This window comes from Saccopteryx bilineata, chromosome 4 (assembly GCF_036850765.1).
Source record: "Saccopteryx bilineata isolate mSacBil1 chromosome 4, mSacBil1_pri_phased_curated, whole genome shotgun sequence".
Lineage (NCBI taxonomy): Eukaryota > Metazoa > Chordata > Mammalia > Chiroptera > Emballonuridae > Saccopteryx > Saccopteryx bilineata.
In genome coordinates, this window is record NC_089493.1 from 199,018,225 (window position 1) to 199,035,517 (window position 17,293).

The window sequence follows — 17,293 nt, forward strand, 5'->3', positions numbered from 1 at the left end:
ATGTTTGCATCCAGCCTTCCTCTCGGGGGGCTGGGAGGGTGACATGCGGGTTACAGCACCCTGGAGAAATGGCAGGCTGGCTTTCCTTCTGAAAGTGCACCCCACAGTCACGTGCTTACTAGGTGAATGGGATCCTGTGTGTCATGTGCATCAGGGACAAGGAACGTTTCAAGTTGTTTTAGTAGCTCTGAGAGTATGGTCTGTAATAAGGCTACATTTTGACCTCTGTGTGGCCCCAGTAAGGTGTAAACTTGGATAAAGGAAGTGCGCAGTCCCTCGCTGCTCTCCAAATGCTGTCCTTCCTGGCTTCTGCCAGCACCTCTCTGTCCTGTTAGTAACTGGGCAAGGACCCATGATGGCTATGGGACTGTGTACCGAGCATTCTGGCCTAATAGTGACCTAGTGACATTTTTGTAGCTGGTGGCCATGAGACCTGCCTTTGGTTTTGTGGCCAGCAGCACCAGGTATCTATCTGCAGAGTGTCTCCCCTTCTTGGTCCTGGAGGAGCCGCGCCTTCTGTGGTGTGGGTGAGCTGAGAGTATTAGAGACCAGCGGCTGTGTTTTGAGTGTTTGCTGTGACGCGGGCCCAGCCTCCAGGAGTCCCAGGCCAGGGCAGACAGGCAGGCGAGCAGGGGCTCTGGTTCCACAGGGGCCGGGGTGGGGGCAGTACGGACACCAGGAGTCGGCCTGGGGAGTGTGAGTGGGAGCACGCAGGGCTTTGGAGCCCAGTGAACCCGAAGCCATGGCTTCAGTGGTGCTCAGAGGCCTCGTTCCTCAAGGCCTCTCCCTCCCAGCACCCTTTCCAGCCCGAGGTGTCGCTCCGCATGCCAGCACCCCTGGCACGGCCTGTGGTGGCGCTGCGTGGGTCTGGGGAGTTGGCTCCTTCCTGCAGTCACCGGTGGCAGCTGGGACGTAGGGACAGGAGGCTTTCTGCTCACAGGGGGCTGTATGCCCAGCAGCCCTCCCCCACCGCTGACCAGCTTCTCCCCTCCCGGTTTGCATGTGCCACTCCCCAGCAGGACCCAGAACAGGTCACGGTGTATCGTTCCTTTTATATGTTGCTGAATAGGGATTTTGCATTTATAGTATATTCATGAGGGATTTGGGTTTATGCTGGTTTTGTCCTCACAGGATGCATTGGGAAGGGATCCCTCCGCTTCCATTTTCTAGAAGAGACTGTAGAGTTGGTGATGATTCTTCCTTAGGTGTTTCCTAGAATTCCAGTAAGACCACTGGGGCCATGAGGCCCTGGAGTCAGACACTGGGAGCTGGCCCTTCCTGAGGCCCTCCCCAAGGCCAGGGACAGTGAGGCCCTGCCATGCCAGTGAGAGGAAGGGGTCCAGCTGACCGAGAGAGGAGACAGCCTCGGCTCCGGACAGGTGGCCTTGTGGAGGCCTTGAGCACTGTCTGGCTTTGCTCCCTCCTGCCTGTGGCCAACAGCAGACCCCGCTCACCTGGGCCCAGGAGGTGCTTTGCTTCTGAGCAGGGCTGTTTCTGGCAGCAGGCTGAGGGGCGGGGAGTGGTGTTGGAGGAGTCGTGTGGGCTGCAACCAGGTGTCTGTGTCCAGGTGGTGCTCCTGCCGTTTCCACAGGGACTGTTCCCCGGGAGGCAGCATGCCGGGAAAGGGGTTCAGCATGTGTATGGAGGACACACTGAGTCTTTCAACGGTGACTCAGAAGGCTCCACAGGACCTTGGGTGCCAGGTGCCAGATGTTGAAAGCTAATTCCTACTGCCCCTGGGAGGAGGTTTGGTAGCAATTCTGTGCTTCTAGAATGCCAGCCTGCCAGGTTTGCTCAACACCCCACGTGCATGTCCGCTGCCACCCTGACTTCTCCTGCCTCACAGGGGCTTCTGCACCCCTCCCCAGGACTTGGGTGGTAGTGACTCCCTCTGCCTAGATCGCCGCTCTCCCAGAGAGCCAGGTTGTGCCCTTACCTCCAGGTCTTGACTCAGGTGGCACCTTCCTGGCGCCCTTTTCTTTGACCTCCATCCTCCCACAACCATTTTAAGTTATAAAACATAAATAAACCTACTCTGTCTAACATACCTCATTACTTTGCTCACTGTTATAGCCTTCCAGGGTAATCTCACTGCCCGAGTCTGTTCAGGCCGCTGTGACAGAACACCACTGCCTGGGTGGCTTATAAGCCACAGACATTTATTCCTCTTGGTTGTGGAGGCTGGTGTCCAGCACCAAGGTGCCCACAGATCCCATGTCTGCTGAGGGCCGTCTTATCACTGTGTCCTTCCATGCCAGAGGGGCCTCTTGTTATAAGGCACTAATGCCATTCATGAGGGCCCCACCCTGCCACCTAATCACCCTGTAGCCCACCTCCTGACACTGTCACAGTGGGGGCTGGGGGGCCGCATGTCAGTCCGCACCAGCAACGTTCGTTCTGTTCCCCGCAGTATACTAGCACTCAGACAACCTAGTGAAGAGAAGATGCTTAACAAATATTTGTGCAGTGCATGTGGGTCCCTGTCATGTACCCACTCTTCCTGGCTAGGAGCTGCTGAGTGAATTTGGGGTGTGGGGGTTCTAGGGTCTCTCAGTTCCCTTGGGGTGCACCTAGTCTCTGCCCCCAGGTTCATGCAGTAGGTAGGCTTCTTGGTCATGCCCGCACCCAGCCTCTGCCCCCAGGTTCATGCAGTAGGTAGGTCTCTCAGTTCCCTTGGGGTGCACCTAGCCTCTGCCTCCAGGTTCATGCAGTAGGCAGGCTTCTTGGTCATGCCCGCACCCAGCCTCTGCCCCCAGGTTCATGCAGTAGGCAGGCTTCTTGGTCATGCCCGCACCTAGCCTCTGCCTCCAGGTTCATGCAGTAGGTAGGCTTCTTGGTCATGCCCGCACCCAGCCTCTGCCCCCAGGTTCATGCAGTAGGTAGGTCTCTCAGTTCCCTTGGGGTGCACCTAGCCTCTGCCTCCAGGTTCATGCAGTAGGCAGGCTTCTTGGTCATGCCCGCACCCAGCCTCTGCCCCCAGGTTCATGCAGTAGGCAGGCTTCTTGGTCATGCCCGCACCTAGCCTCTGCCTCCAGGTTCATGCAGTAGGTAGGTCTCTCAGTTCCCTTGGGGTGCACCCAGCCTCTGCCTCCAGGTTCATGCAGTAGGCAGGCTTCTTGGTCATGCCCGCACCCAGCCTCTGCCCCCAGGTTCATGCAGTAGGCAGGCTTCTTGGTCATGCCCTCCCATTCCACCAGCTAGACCTTGTCCCCAAAGCTCTTGGGGTTGTATAAGGTACCATTCCTCTTGGGGCTCCCGTGCTGGAAACCCCAGGGGTGCAGCGAGCAGCCCAGTGCCTTGGTCTGTGGCGTAGGGAGGGATAGAGCACATCCTGCTGACTGGTCCCAGATCAAAGGGGCCCAGGAGGGAACGCTGGATCAGAAGTAGGCAGACCTGGTGCGCTTCATATCACACTCTCTCTGAGCCTCGGTTTTCTTCTCTGTAAAGTGGGTGACGGGGTGGCTGGGAGCGTGAGTAAAAGCCCTCTCTGAGCTGTACTTCCCTGCATGTAGTGTCCGCCAGCACCTCTGTGCCTGTCCACCTGGCTGCCAAGCCAGCTATCTCCTTCATCCCCCAAGGCATCCCATGGAGCCACAGATACAGCAGTGAGGTTTAGAAAGCAAATGAGCTGGCCGGGCCCCTGGGTCAGAGGACTTGGCAGTGGAAAGGCACTAGGACGTCAGCACACGCATCCTCTGGCACTCTGAAGACCCAGAACTGAGTCCATCCCATGAAACCTGCATTCTTGGGAACTTTTAAAAACATTTCTGAATCTCAGTCTTATCTGTAAAGTGGAGCCGCCAATGCCAGCGTCACAGGGATTAAACAAGGCACCAGTGAGCTCGCCTGGCAGGGAGACTGTTGCAGTGGGCAGGCGCCCACCCTGCCCTCGGTCTTCCTTGCATCCATCTAGCTCTGGTCAAGGCCTTGGCAGTCCCTGGCTTGCCCCCGCCTCCGCCTCCAGGATTGAGCAAGCCTCTGTGTGTGGCTCTCTGTGGGCAGCGGGAAATAGCCGAGAGGAAAAGCACAAAGAGACACCCGCTTGGCTCTGGACCTTGGAGATCCTTATCAGGTTGGGAAGCCTGGATACATACATACCCACACCCAAAGCGGGAAGCCCACACCCACTAGCATGCACAGCGGACAAAGGCAGAAAGGGCTTCTAGAGCTTGCTTCAGCAGCCTGAGAACAGGGTGTCCTGCGGCTGCTGGCGTCTGACCTTTGCCAGAGAAAGGGTGGATGACACAGGCCCGGCCATTCCTGGAACCCGCTTGGCCTCCAGAGCCTACTCTAGACCTCGGGTGGGTTTGGCAGGTTCCTGGCTGCTGGAGTGTGGTTTTTCCTTGGATCACAATAATTGACGTGCAGCCTTGCCTTAGGGGAGGGAACACAAGCTGTAGAAGAGGCTTAAGGTGCTCACATGGTGAGGAAACCTCATGACTCATTCGTTGGTTCCGTAAGCCTTTATTGATTGAGCGCCTGCTTTTTTGTGGGCAACGGCAGTACAGTGGTGAGCAGCTTCCTGCCCTTGTGGAGCTCACAGTATGGGGGGCTGGACATTAATCAGAACTCTGGGAGGTTGTGTCGCTGCTCTGCGGAGTGCAGCGGTGACCATGGTATTGGATTGTGAGGCTGGCTGTTCAGTGGGTGAAGCAGACATGTCCCTGAAGCTGTGGATGACCCGGGACCTGAAGTGATGAGGAGTTGTGAGGGTCGCAGGCACAACGGGATTCTGCCCTCTGAACCCCTTTGTTAAGTAGGGAACCCGGCAGGGTGGGTGTCAGCCCGCGCCCATCACCCCCTCCGCCGCGCCTCCCCACGCTGCCGGGTTGGGTGTAGGAGTCCGTGCCCGCAGGCAGCGACTGACTCCGCCCACCGCTCTGGTCCCGCCCACCGCGCGGACCACGCCCACACCGTAAGCCACGCCCGCCTCCCGGCCCTACTCCGAGAGCGCCCGTGGGGGGCCCCGCCCACAGGCCGAGCGCGGGCGCACTGGCGTCACCTTCCAGCCGGTTGTATCTGGTTCCAGCCGCGCCGGGCTGGCCTGACATGCGCTGTGCGCGGGCGGCGCGGGCGGTGAGGGCGGGGGTGGGACTGGGCAGACGTGAAGGCCCGGGACGCGGAGGTCAGTGCGCCGAGCGCGGGCGGGCGGCGGCGGGGGTCCGTCCTGCACCTGCGCGCGGGGGCGGGGGAGGCTCTCCCGGGGGCAGCAGGGGTCCTGGCCCGGGTGGACGTCGCAGGTGATGCCCAGACCGCGCCGGACCCGCGGCGTCACCGGGAGGGCGTGGCGCCCGCCCCCGCGGGGTCTCCGGTCCCCTTGTGCAGACGGGAGGGGTGCCTGCCCCGCGGGCTGCTGGGGAGGAAAGCAGCGGGCCAGTGACCAGCGGTCACGTCTGCCCCGCCCAGGTCGCCCGGCCATGCCGTCCCTCCCGGGAAGAGCCGTGGTCGTCGTGACCGGTGTCCGGGGCCCCGATTTGGAGCCCTCGCGTCTCACCTTTGGCACATTAAACCTCTGTGTTTTGGAACAAAATCCCACCAGGGTATTGACCATTTTGCTTGTGAAATTATTTGGCTGTGAGTCACTTGTTACTTAACAACGTGATCGGTTTTTTAAAAAGTTACTGTGTACACTTAACGTTGCAAGGAATTCTTGCACAGTAAGAAAAAAACCTAAGGCGCATAAAGAGTTTTTGCACATGTAATGAAACCATTTTGAAAATTACATTCAACGAGTGAGGTTGACATAATGCTACACTTTATAGAAACTTAATGAAACATTTGATTTTGCTGTTTCTTTATCTTATAGAGCCGGTGGCGTGTTTTGTTTGATTGTTTCCCCGTAGCCCAGAGCTTCCGCAGGCCCTGAACGCGGGGAAGGCGGCAGCACAGCACCCCTTCCAGCCTGGAGTTAGGGTGGGGGAGGGCGGGGCCTGAGATGAGAACTTGTTTTGTGTGTTTGCTTTGCACTTGGTCGTTGCATTTTTCTCTCCTAACAGCACAGGACGCAGAAACCATTGAGGAGGAGCACAGTCCAGGGACTGCTGGGTAGAAACAGGATGAAAATATATTTGACAATCTTATACAAATTTGTATTTTTTTGTGCGGGGGGGGGGGGAGCAGCTGCTGTCAGCTTTCTTCCTGCACCTGCTCCTATAGCCACAGGTCCACCTTTGAGAGGTAGGGAGATAGATGTCATTTCGCTTTGAGGTTATGTTTTGCCAAAATTTAGAATCAGACTGTCGCCTGACCAGGCGATGGCACAGAGGATAGAGTATCATCCTGGTGTGCAGAGGGCCCAGGTTTGAAACCCCAAAAGCTCCAACTTGAGCACGGGCTGATCTGGCCTGGGCTCGGGGTCGCTGGCTTGAGCGTAGGATCATAGACACAACCCCATGATCGCAGGACTGAGCCAAGGGTCGCTGGCTCAGCTGGAGCCCTCGGTCAAGTCACAGATGAGAAAGCGATCGATGAAGAACTAAGGTGTTGCAGCTAAGAATTGATGCTTCTCATCTCTCTCCCTTTCTGTCTGTCCCTATCTGTCCTCCTCTCTGTCTCGTTCGCTCACTAAAAAGAAAAAAATAATCAGATTGTTGTTAAAATGGCACAGTTAGCATTGACTCCGCTAGTTTTTGAAAGTTGAGAAGTGCATTTTATGTCTGTTAGCTGTGATTTCTAGACTTGTTTACAGCTCTTGTGCTTCGTGCTGGCCAGCTCTGCCCATGCTGTCCGGCCATCGGCCTGCCAGAACTGCATGTCCAGATGAAGAACAAGTGCAGCCATGGGATCCTAGTCAGTCACGTGTCTCCACAGAGGAAAGGGAGGAGGTGGGCCGGGCTGGGCCTGCAGAGCACAGCAGCCTTCAGTACAGGGAAGCAGGATGTGCCTGTGACCTTTGTCCTCCCGTATGGAGCCCTAACTGTCACATTCCACTTCGACTGTGGACCCTGCGGAGTTCAGATGGCTCCGGGCCTGCCTGGGCCTCCTCGTAGTGAAAGGAATGCCCGTATGTGTAAAATCAAAGGACGGCCACTGGGCAGACCTGCGTGTGCGTGAATAAAACTCGTGCAAAGGGGACCTCCAGGGGCCTGTTTGCTTGCCCCTGACGTAGGTGAGGTCAGCCCAGAGTCCCAGCTAAGATCCCAGGGGACAGTGGGCACGTGGGGCAGGCAGCCCTGGAGACCTGGGAGTCCAGGAAGACCAAACTTGGAGCCAGGAGACTCAGCTTGGGTCCCTGTTGCTGCTGAGCATTTCGCTGTTTCCCTCAGGGTGGCCGCACAGTCTCTGCAGCTGTGAGGGGCTGCCAGGCCCAGGGCAGTGTCCTGAGGTGTTGCCTCCTGTGCCTGGGCTGCAGAAGGGGACTCCTCCAGGGACCCCTCACGCTCTCAAGGCCTAAAGACTGGACATGAAGGAGTGGGTTTCTGCTAAAAATTGGCAAAGGAAAGTCATTCTTGCATGAATCTCTTGTAGCGAGACCTGGGGCTCAGGAAAAGCAGGAGTCTCCCTAGAAGTGGAACCGCTACCAGGTGCTGAGTAGACCACGAGGCCCTCTTAGCATCTTTTTCTGCTGAGATGTGTTCTGTGGTCTCACCCAGGACCTCAGCAGAGGCCTCTCCGCAGCACCCATACTCCCTGCCTGCAGGCAGCACGGCTCCCATCTGAGCGCGGCTGTGAGCCATCCACAGCCACTGCTCCTCGTTCTTCCCCTGACCACGGTCTCCACTGTCAGAGTCGCCGCCCGGTCACCACCGTCCCGGTCACCAGCTCAGGCAGAGCCTCAGTCACAGCTCAGTGTGTTCACGTGTTGAGCCTCCAGGCCCACGCTGTGCCCTGGCCCGCTGGCTTCGGGCGATTCTCCAAAACTGTTCTGGGGCCGTATGCCCTTTAGTGATGATGCTGAGCTGTCCCTCCTGGGCAGGCCCACCACAGCCACCTGTGGGAGGGGCAGCGTGTTGCAATTTCTACAGGTGGGGTCTGAGCTGTGGCAGAGAGAGATCTGTCTGCTGACTGGTGCTCCTGGGCTTACAGGGCTTAAAAGGGAGGTGCTGTGCTTTGCATTGTCGCTGACACCTGCCATTTGGCTCTCCCGGCCAGCCACAGGTCTCTGTGGGCACTCCTGCCGCCTGCCCTGTCAGGGACGTGGGAGCTTTCCCCTGCTGCCCTCATCAGCTTAGAGCTCTGAGGAGATCCCTAGCCCATCTCTGGTCCTTTTCCATCTGTCCATATGTCTGTCTGCCTCCACTGGGGAGTGAGCCCTCTTAGGACAGGACCGGCATGCTGTGACTTTGAGGTGGTGAAATGTGCACTAATGAAAAATCACACCTTGCTATACCGGAAACCTTTTTGTTTCCATAAACCCAGTTGGATCTTTGTGAGAAGCAGTCCCTTCTCAGTCAGACCAGGTTTGCCTCCTGCCCAGGGACATTCCCCGTGGCTGGAGGCACCTGCTGTGGCCAGGCTGACGGGTGTGCTGGGTGCACTGAGCCCACCCAGCCCTGTGCAGACCCTGCCTTCCTTGGCAGAGGGCAGAGCAGGTCCAGTCTAGCCCTTCTCTTGCAGGTGGGGGGTGGGAGCAGGGCCAAGCCCACCCAGTGAGCAGAGAGGTTGATCACAGCCTTGGCAGAGCCAGGGGCCCAGACGAGTGTTCCCGGCTGAAGCTCTGGGACATTGACAAGGTTGTGTAGTGCTGGTCCTCTCCCATCCAACTTTGGTACCAGAGCTGTTCATCCATGTGCCTTCTGGCGTTCCCGGTGCATATTGGCAACCCTGTTTAATGGTTGGGTTAAAAGATGAGAATAAAGTTAAGATTTTGGTATTCTTTCTGAAATCCAGCCTGGCTGCCAAAAGGGGGTCCTGGGGCCACCCCATCTGTAATGAGCTAGGCTTCCAGCTGATGGGCTGTTTCAGGTCACCTACTGAGCACAGCTGTGCTGTGACACCCTGGGGGTGAATCTGGCCCCACACGTGGCCTTTGTCCTAAAGCAGCTTCTGATAAGGGCCAGTGTGCCCAGTACCCGCAGGAGCTGAGACAAGGGCCCACGGGCCCACCACACTGCACAGGAGTCTCGGAGAAGCTGAGCTCTGCCAGGCAGGCCGCCGCCCGCACAGCCATGGACGGGGCAGCCGCTCTCCCTGTCCTCCAGGAGCTCACTTGGGTCTGGCCGTGAGCTCCTCGGGGCCAGAGCCTGCGTCTGCCTCAGTGACAGCACCAGCCTGGGGCCCCTGAAGGGCGACATGCTTGTCCCATGGAGTTGTCCAACTTGTGGGGGCCTGGCTGTGTTTCCACAGCAGCTTATATATGGTTCATCGAAGCATCCTGAATTGTCCAAGTGCAGGTTCTCTGAAATAACATTTCTTTTAGTCAAGATACTGACAAATGAAGAGGGGAGAGTGTGCCATTGTTTCAACCTATAGCAGAAAGAAGGCTACTCAGTATCACTCAGTTTCCTTTAGCCATATGTTTTGGCTGAGTGAGGAAGTTAGGGGGAATTAGCCTTTCAAGAATGTAACAGTTTGTATCTGCAGATTTTGTATCATTCACTATAATAGATGTACTATTTACTGTGTATGCAATTCTGGCCTTTAAAAAGGGGGTTATGCTGGTGGAGTCTTGGCTCTGGTTCTGCAGGTATTAGCACGAGGGAAGCTGGGTGCAGGGAACATGGGGTGCATCTGGATATTTCTAAATAAAAAATATATATATATATTCTTTAAATTTTGGGAGGCTGACCAAGTGGTGGCACAATGGATAGAGCGTCAGCCTGGGATGCAGAGGACCCAGGTTTGAAACCCCTTAGGTTGCTGGCTTGAGGCCCAAGGTCACTGGCTTGAGCAAGGGGTCACTCACATGGCTGTAGCGCCCCCCCCCCCACATATGAGAAAGCAATCAATGAACAACTAAGGAGCTATCATGAAGAATTGATGCTTCTCAGCTCACTCCCTTCATGTCTGTCTGTCTCAGGAAAAATAAATATATTAGTTAAATAAAAATTGTGGGAAATGTTCTTTTTGTTCATTACTTTTAGAAAAGGAAAAAAGTAATTTGGTGCCGTGAGTTACCCTTTTGAATTTTAATACTTGGAAAGTAAGTCTGGTCAAAGTTTATTCTCTGATGCACAGGTGGAGATGCAGGCTTACAACCTGCAGAACCTCTGGCTTCAAGAAGAAAGGGGGGCTTTTGAGCTGGGAGGTGTGGTTCTGGGACCAGGCTCCAGTGTCCGTCTGTCCCTGAGCTCTGGGCTCCACAAGGGCCGGCTCCAGGACCCTCAGGACTCCAGGGTCCGCAGAGGACCCAGAGGCACGGCGGATGGACAGATGGTTGTGGTTAGGAACCCCTCTGCCCGAGGAGCCTCTGGCAAAGCTCTGGGGGCGGGGCTCTGTCCAGCTCAGGCCAGTGGCTGCCCTTTGGGACTGTCCACATCTGTAAACAAGGCTGAGCCAGGAGCTGTGCCTCTCCCACAGCGCAGGCGTCCACTGGCTGCCCCCCAGCCCGCATCCCTTTCCTCCTTACCCCAGCCCTCGCGTGAGTGCCACATGTGCACGGCACGTTTTTGTCAGTTACTTTCACTGCTCTTGTCTGACCCAATAATGTCATGGGTAGTGGAGTTGCTGGGGTTTTTGCCTTGGTTTGGGGAGAAGGTGGGTGGAGTGCTCGGCACCCCTGCAGCAGCCCACCCCCCAGCCCTGGGCCTCCACTGTGGTCCAAGTTGTTGACAAGTAACAGGCCACCGCTCTGGGGACAGGCCCGCCGATACCACCGCAATCCCTGCCCTCCTGGGGTAGGGTTGCCGGATGTGGCTGCGGAGCTGGCTCCAACCCCAGGCCCTCTGTCAAAGCAGCGTGCTCGCAGCCACCACCTCCTGGTGGCACTTTCTAGACGGAGGAGCAGACCCCAGAGTCCTGACACTTGTTTTGATGTTCCTTAAGTAAAGTGTGGTTCTGCCACCATGATGAAAGGGTTCTGTGGGACAGAGTCTGGTCTCGGGTGACGGGCCTTGGGCTCCCCACACCGGGTCAGTCCCTCTCCGCGCCCTCACTCCTGTGAGTGCAGGCTTTCTGGCTGTCCGTCCTGTCCCTGACCCCTCTGCCAGCATCCGGATTGTGCAAGTGGCGTGACTTCCAAGAGCTTCTAGAGTTTGCTGACTCCTGCCAAAGCCAAAGCGCTCGTCCTGGCGGGGCAGGCACCCGGCTACGGAGGAGCTCGCGAAAGCCGGTGTGCTCACGGTGTGGGTGTGCACACGTGTGCCTGCACACGTGTGTGGGGTTCAGTCGGAATGTCAAGAGGGTCTGGTTTGGTGGACCTTAGGGACAGCCCAGAGTCAAGGGTTTGGGTCATTATTTAAATTGGGACTAAATTCTAGAATTCTCCTGCTGGAGTTATTTTTCTTTTTCTTTTTCTTTTTTTTTTCTTTTTTTTTTCCTGAAGCTGGAATTGGGGAGAGACAGGCAGACAGACTCCCGCATGCGCCCGACTGGGATCCACCCGGCATCCACCCGGCACGCCCACCAGGGGCGATGCTCTGCCCATCCTGGGCGTCGCCATGTTGCAACCAGAGCCACTCTAGCGCCTGGGGCAGAGGCCACAGAGCCATCCCCAGCGCCCAGGCCATCTTTGCTCCAATGGAGCCTTGGCTGCGGGAGGGGAAGAGAGAGACAGAGAGGAAGGAGGGGGGGTGGAGAAGCAAATGGGCGCTTTTCCTATGTGCCCTGGCCGGGAATCGAGCTGGGGTCCCCCGCACGCCAGGCCAACGCTCTACCGCTGAGCCAACCAGCCAGGGCCTTATTTTTTTTTTATACCACATTTTGGAAAATATGCCCAGCAAACGTGAGGCAGCGTCGCTCCAGCATGTAGACAGGCAGAGGGAGGTCCACCGTGCACCCTGGATGCTGGCCCCAGGACTGCCTGCACCCCCCCACCCACCAAGCTGTGGGCTTCCACACAGATCTCAGCAAGGAACCGCTTCTAAGTGGGAAACTCCAGAGGGTGCCATGGTTTGTCCCTGCTCTCTGCAGCTGGTGGCAGTGCCGGCATCCTGGGTTCTGACAGCGGGCACATCCAGGGACTGCAGCTTGGTCCCCTATGTCCTCAGCAGGAAGCTCCTCTGCCCACGGGTCCAGGGCCAGGCTGGTGGCCTCCTTCCCCAGCTCTCCCTGTAAAGGAGAGCGCTTTATCTTTGCTCCAGGGAGCTCTGGGAAGGACAATGGGCCCTTTCTCTGGGACACACAGACCCACTGTTGACCCTCATGGAGCCTGAGCTTGGGCCAGAGGTGATTGCTGGCCAACTGCACTGGAGCGGCTGCTGTCCCCTCAGCCCAGGACCACAGGGCTCAGAGCCTCTCCTCCAGCCCTGTGGTTCAGAGCAGCTGGGCAGGCAGTTCAACCGGGGCACTGAGCACATTCTGTAAACTGTGTAATCCACTGGAACGCTGAGGTCACCGGCTCAAAACCCCGGGCTTGCCCGGTCAAGGCACATAGGAGAAGCGACTATGAATCTATGAATGGATACTTCCTGCTCCTCCCCTCCTCCTCTCACTAAAATCAATAAATAAAATCTTAAAAAACAAAAAGAAAAATGTGAGGAGGGGGAAAAAATGGTAGAAACAATGTCAGCCTGTGTCACCGAGCGTGTGCTGTGTATGACCGCAATGTGGGGAGGGGTGACAGCCCCCAGCCCCACTGAGTGAATGTGTGTGACGTCTCATGTCCCTCTCTCCAGGGGAAGCCAGGGTCCTTCTGGGGTACCCTGCCTGGGCTACACTTAGAGCCACCCCCAAAAGAGGAGAGCAGAGAGATGGCACCCAGGTGTCCTTGGTGCTGTGGACAGCCCTCAGTCCCATTGCTACTTGACCTGAACAAGCCCAGGCCTCCCACAGGTACCAGGGCCAAAGTCACAGGCCCTCAGAGCACAGACCTGGTATGGCCACACTGGGTGTGCGACAGCCAGGTCACCTCCCCTCTGCCCTCAGCCACGCTGCCCTCTCTGCTCCTGGTTGCCAGCAGGTGAGTGTGCTGACCCAAGCCCACCGGTGTGCTGCCTGTGACTGGCAGTCTGGCCACCCAGTGCAGAGAGCGAGTTGCAAACTGGGTGTCCCAAAGGCTGGGAGGAAGAGCTGTGGGTGGGAGGTGCTGCCCTCCCTGCTCTGAGGGTCTGTTGCCCCCAGAGCTCCCTGGAGAACGGGCCCTGTCGAGGAACCAAAGGGCTGCACAGAGCAGTGTGGCTGGAACAGCTTGGCTCACCCCTTCCCACCCCGTACAGCTTCCTTAAGCCCCTCCCATCCTTCCCACCCAGGCCCAGCCAAGCAGCGTCACTTTCTAGTCCTTTCTGCTGCCCTGGTCTGCCCCCTGCAACCTCCTTCCTGTGCCCACCTCATCGGCTGGCTGGCGCAGGGCCTGCAAAGCACACAAGGAATCCTTCGGGGAGCAGGCCAGGGCTCCCTTCTCTCATGTGACACGGCTCCTGCAGCCCTGGCAGCAGCCAGTACCCTGCAGGGTCATGGGGCCAGTGGCAGGGGCTGTGTCCCGGGACAGCTGGAGCCATGGGTGGGGGCTGCCCCACTGTGGGGCAAGTGTAATCCCCCCCCCAGACCTTCCAACCTGCTGCCTCCCACAGACTCAGTGTGGGCAGAGCCCAGGCAGCGGCCGCAGGGAGGGCTGGCCTGCCCCGTCCACTACCAGAGTTTCTGTGCTGCCTGACTAGCTGGTCAGCCAGAGGCTTGCATGCTTATCACCACTCCTCAGCTGCCCTGGACCTCAGCACAGCCCGCTTCAAATGCAGATGCCCCTCAGAGCCCCTGCTGCCTCGTCCCCTGGGCCCTCTGGCCAGCAGCCAAGCTGTCTGCATGCGCCGCACGCGCACGGAGCTGTGGCCACTCCGTCCAGACGGGGGAGTCCAGAGGCCCCGTCTGGACGCGCCTCCTGGGCTGGCAGTCGGTGGCGTAAGAGCCAGAGGTCGTGTTTCCTGTGCAGCCTGTCACCCAGCACAGCCCTGCTGCTGGTGAGGTCCAGCTGGTGTCCAGGGAGGAAGGGAAAGAGGACCTGGGCAGAGCTGGGTTCTGTTTGTTTAGAAGACTCCAGAAGGAGTCGGGTGTTAAGTGGGAGCACAAAGACTGTCAAAGGGGGCAGAGGAAGGAGGGGAGAGGACGGGAGGAGCCTAGTGCGGGTCTCTGCAGGCCCCTGCCTGAATCAGACTAAAGCAGGGGTCCCCAAACTACGGCCCGCGGGCCACATGCAGCCCCCTGAGGCCATTTATCTGGCCCCCGCTGCACTTCCGGAAGGGGCACCTCTTTCATTGGTGGTCAATGAAAGGAGCACATTGACCATCTCATTAGCCAAAAGCAGGCCCATAGTTCCCATTGAAATACTGGTCAGTTTCTTGATTTAAATTTACTTGTTTTTATTTTAAATATTGTATTTGTTCCCGTTTTGTTTTTTTACTTTAAAATAAGATATGTGCAGTGTGCATAGGGATTTGTTCCTAGTTTTTTTTTATAGTCCGGCCCTCCAACGGTCTGAGGGACAGTGAACTGGCCCCCTGTGTAAAAAGTTTGGGGACCCCTGGACTAAAGGGTGTTCTGCCTTCCTGAGGATGAAGTGTATGGCATCACCCCCCAGAAACCAGCCCTCAAGCATGGCACTCGTTTGGTGGGTTAGTTGGGGAGGGGGCCGCAGTTGCGCTTTCTTGGTGAGGTGATTGGGGAAAGGTGGCTTCAGGGGGCCACGGCCCTGTCTGTTCCAGAGGAGAGCCAAAGGCCACCAGTGTGCCCCCTGCCCTGCAGCCCCCCAGCCCAGGGAAGGGTGGGCACTCCTGCCGTCCTCAGTCCAAGGGGCTCATGTGCAGAAGGGTCTCAGGAACCCTGGGCTGAAGAAACTCCGGACCCCCAGAGTGTGCTTCAGCCAGGACTGCACGCCTTGAGCGGGGGCTTCTCACGGAGCCCAGGGCGCTGGCTCTGCAGCCACTCAAGTTTGACCATGCTGGGATGGGTCAGCTACGCAGGTGCTGGGCTCTGGGTGCCCTGGAGCGTGGGGTCTGAGCAGCCTCTTACGCTGGACCTCACCTAAGGGTCCTGGGGCGAGGGCGGGACCAGGAGCGCAGGGTGGCTTCCTGCAGCCCTGACAGGCCGGCCTGTAACTTTCAGGGAGGAGGAGAGACCTCAGACCCGGAGCTGTCCCCAGAGGAGAGGAGAGTCCTGGAGAGGAAGCTGAAGAAGGAACGGAAGAAAGAGGAGCGGAAGCGTCTGCGGGAGGCGGGCGTGGCCACGGCCTCACACCTGCCGGCCAAGCGCTCGGGCGCCCAGCTGGCCCTCGACTACCTCTGTGGGTAAGAGGCCACAGCGGGGGGCTGGCTGGGCTGCACCCCGGGTCCCCGGTGCCCTGGGAGGGGTGCAGGCTGTGGGCACCTTGCAGGAGTCCAGCGCTCCTGGGACAGCTGGTTGTACGCCACTTCCCAGCATCACTGCGGGTGGACGCAGGTGGCCTGAGGCCCACAGAGGTGGAGCACCGCACGGGGACTGCCAACCCTCCCCAGCACAGCGGGCAGGCAGGGAGGGCGCAGAGGACGCTGCAGCCGTGTAGGAATCTACTGTCAAGGGGACAGGAAGGGCGTCCCAGGAGCCATTGGCTGGGCCCCAGCGTGGGTGCCTGGCATCTTCTCACCAGAACTCGGGCCCCATGGTGTGCCCAGGGGCTGGCCTGGTTGTCACATGCATGGCTGACGGCTTTGGACAAGGGTCCCAGAGGCGCCTGGAGCTGGGGCCACTGTGAGATCACTAGTTCCTGTGTGCAGGGCAACATGGGAGGTGTTCCAGCCTAGCCTCCTGGCTCCCTCCTGCTCTGCTGCTCGCAGAGCGAGACCAGACTCACTGCACGTGAGGTCGAGATGGTCACCTTCCCCGGGACGCCACCAGGCCACCTGCGTCACTGGTTTTGGGGGGCAGCATTGTTCCGGTGTTTGCATAGCACACATCTTGCCCATTCAGAGTGGGCAGTTCAGTGGTTGTTAGTGTGTTCAGTCACGATACCATCATCATGGTCAGTTTTAGACCATTTTCCTCCTCCCCACCCCCCCCAAGTCTGAGGCAGCCACTGATCTACCTCCCGTCTCTGGACCTTCCGTATGCACACACGGCTGGCAGCTGGTGTGCAGAGTGGCGGGGACAGAGGATTGTTCGCTCCTGGGCGCCAGGGCCCTGGGCGCCCTGCAGGGCTGGGCACAGGTGTGAGCGGAAGCCCCACCTGCTGAGTGAACTGGCACACACGCCGTTCCGCTCCCCTCCCCCCTCATTGCAGGTGTCCTGTCCCGGCCACAGCACACCGCCACAGCCCCACCCCACCCAGGTGCGCGCTGCGCCCACATTCAGGCTGACGGTGCCTCTGCCCGTGCCTGCCCCTGCCCACTGCCCTGGGTGCCTGCGCTCTCTCTGGGCACCGGCTCTGCTGCCATGTCCAGCTGTGCCGGCCCCTCTGAGGGTGTGGGGCTCTGCTGGCCTCTCCAGCTGTGCCGGCCCCTCTGAGGGTGTGGGGCTCTGCTGCCGTCTCCAGCTGTGCTGGCCCCTCTGAGGGCGTGGGGCTCTGCTGCCGTCTCCAGCTGTGCTGGCCCCTCTGAGGGCGTGGGGCTCTGCTGGCATGTCTAGCTGTGCCGGCCCCTCTGAGGGCGTGGGGCTCTGCTGCCGTCTCCAGCTGTGCCGGCCCCTCTGAGGGCGTGGGGCTCTGCTGCCGTCTCCAGCTGTGCCGGCCCCTCTGAGGGCGTGGGGCTCTGCTGCCGTCTCCAGCTGTGCCGGCCCCTCTGAGGGCGTGGGGCTCTGCTGCCATGTCCAGCTGTGCCGGCCCCTCTGAGGGCGTGGGGCTCTGCTGGCCTCTCCAGCTGTGCCGGCCCCTCTGAGGGCGTGGGGCTCTGCTGCCGTCTCCAGCTGTGCCGGCCCCTCTGAGGACGTGGGGCTCTGCTGCCGTCTCCAGCTGTGCCGGCCCCTCTGAGGACGTGGGGCTCTGCTGCCGTCTCCAGCTGTGCCGGCCCCTCTGAGGGCGTGGGGCTCTGCTGGCCTCTCCAGCTGTGCCGGCCCCTCAGAGGGCGTGGGGCTCTGCTGCCGTCTCCAGCTGTGCCGGCCCCTCTGAGGGCGTGGGGCTCTGCTGCCGTCTCCAGCTGTGCCGGCCCCTCTGAGGGCGTGGGGCTCTGCTGCCGTCTCCAGCTGTGCCGGCCCCTCTGAGGGCGTGGGGCTCTGCTGGCCTCTCCAGCTGTGCCGGCCCCTCTGAGGGCGTGGGGCTCTGCTGCCGTCTCCAGCTGTGCCGGCCCCTCTGAGGGCG

The 17,293-nt window shown here is 59.0% G+C and overlaps 1 protein-coding gene across 2 annotated transcripts in view; it reads left to right on the forward strand.

Moving 5' to 3' along the window:
* The window catches only part of C4H7orf50 (chromosome 4 C7orf50 homolog), a 97,069-nt gene that overhangs the window by 71,719 nt on the left and 8,057 nt on the right, over positions 1-17,293 (forward strand). For both annotated transcript variants that reach the window (XM_066273559.1, XM_066273560.1), the window contains one exon: positions 15,133-15,314. In XM_066273559.1, coding sequence (XP_066129656.1) covers positions 15,133-15,314 — 182 coding nt within the window. The remainder of the gene's footprint in view (positions 1-15,132; positions 15,315-17,293) is intronic.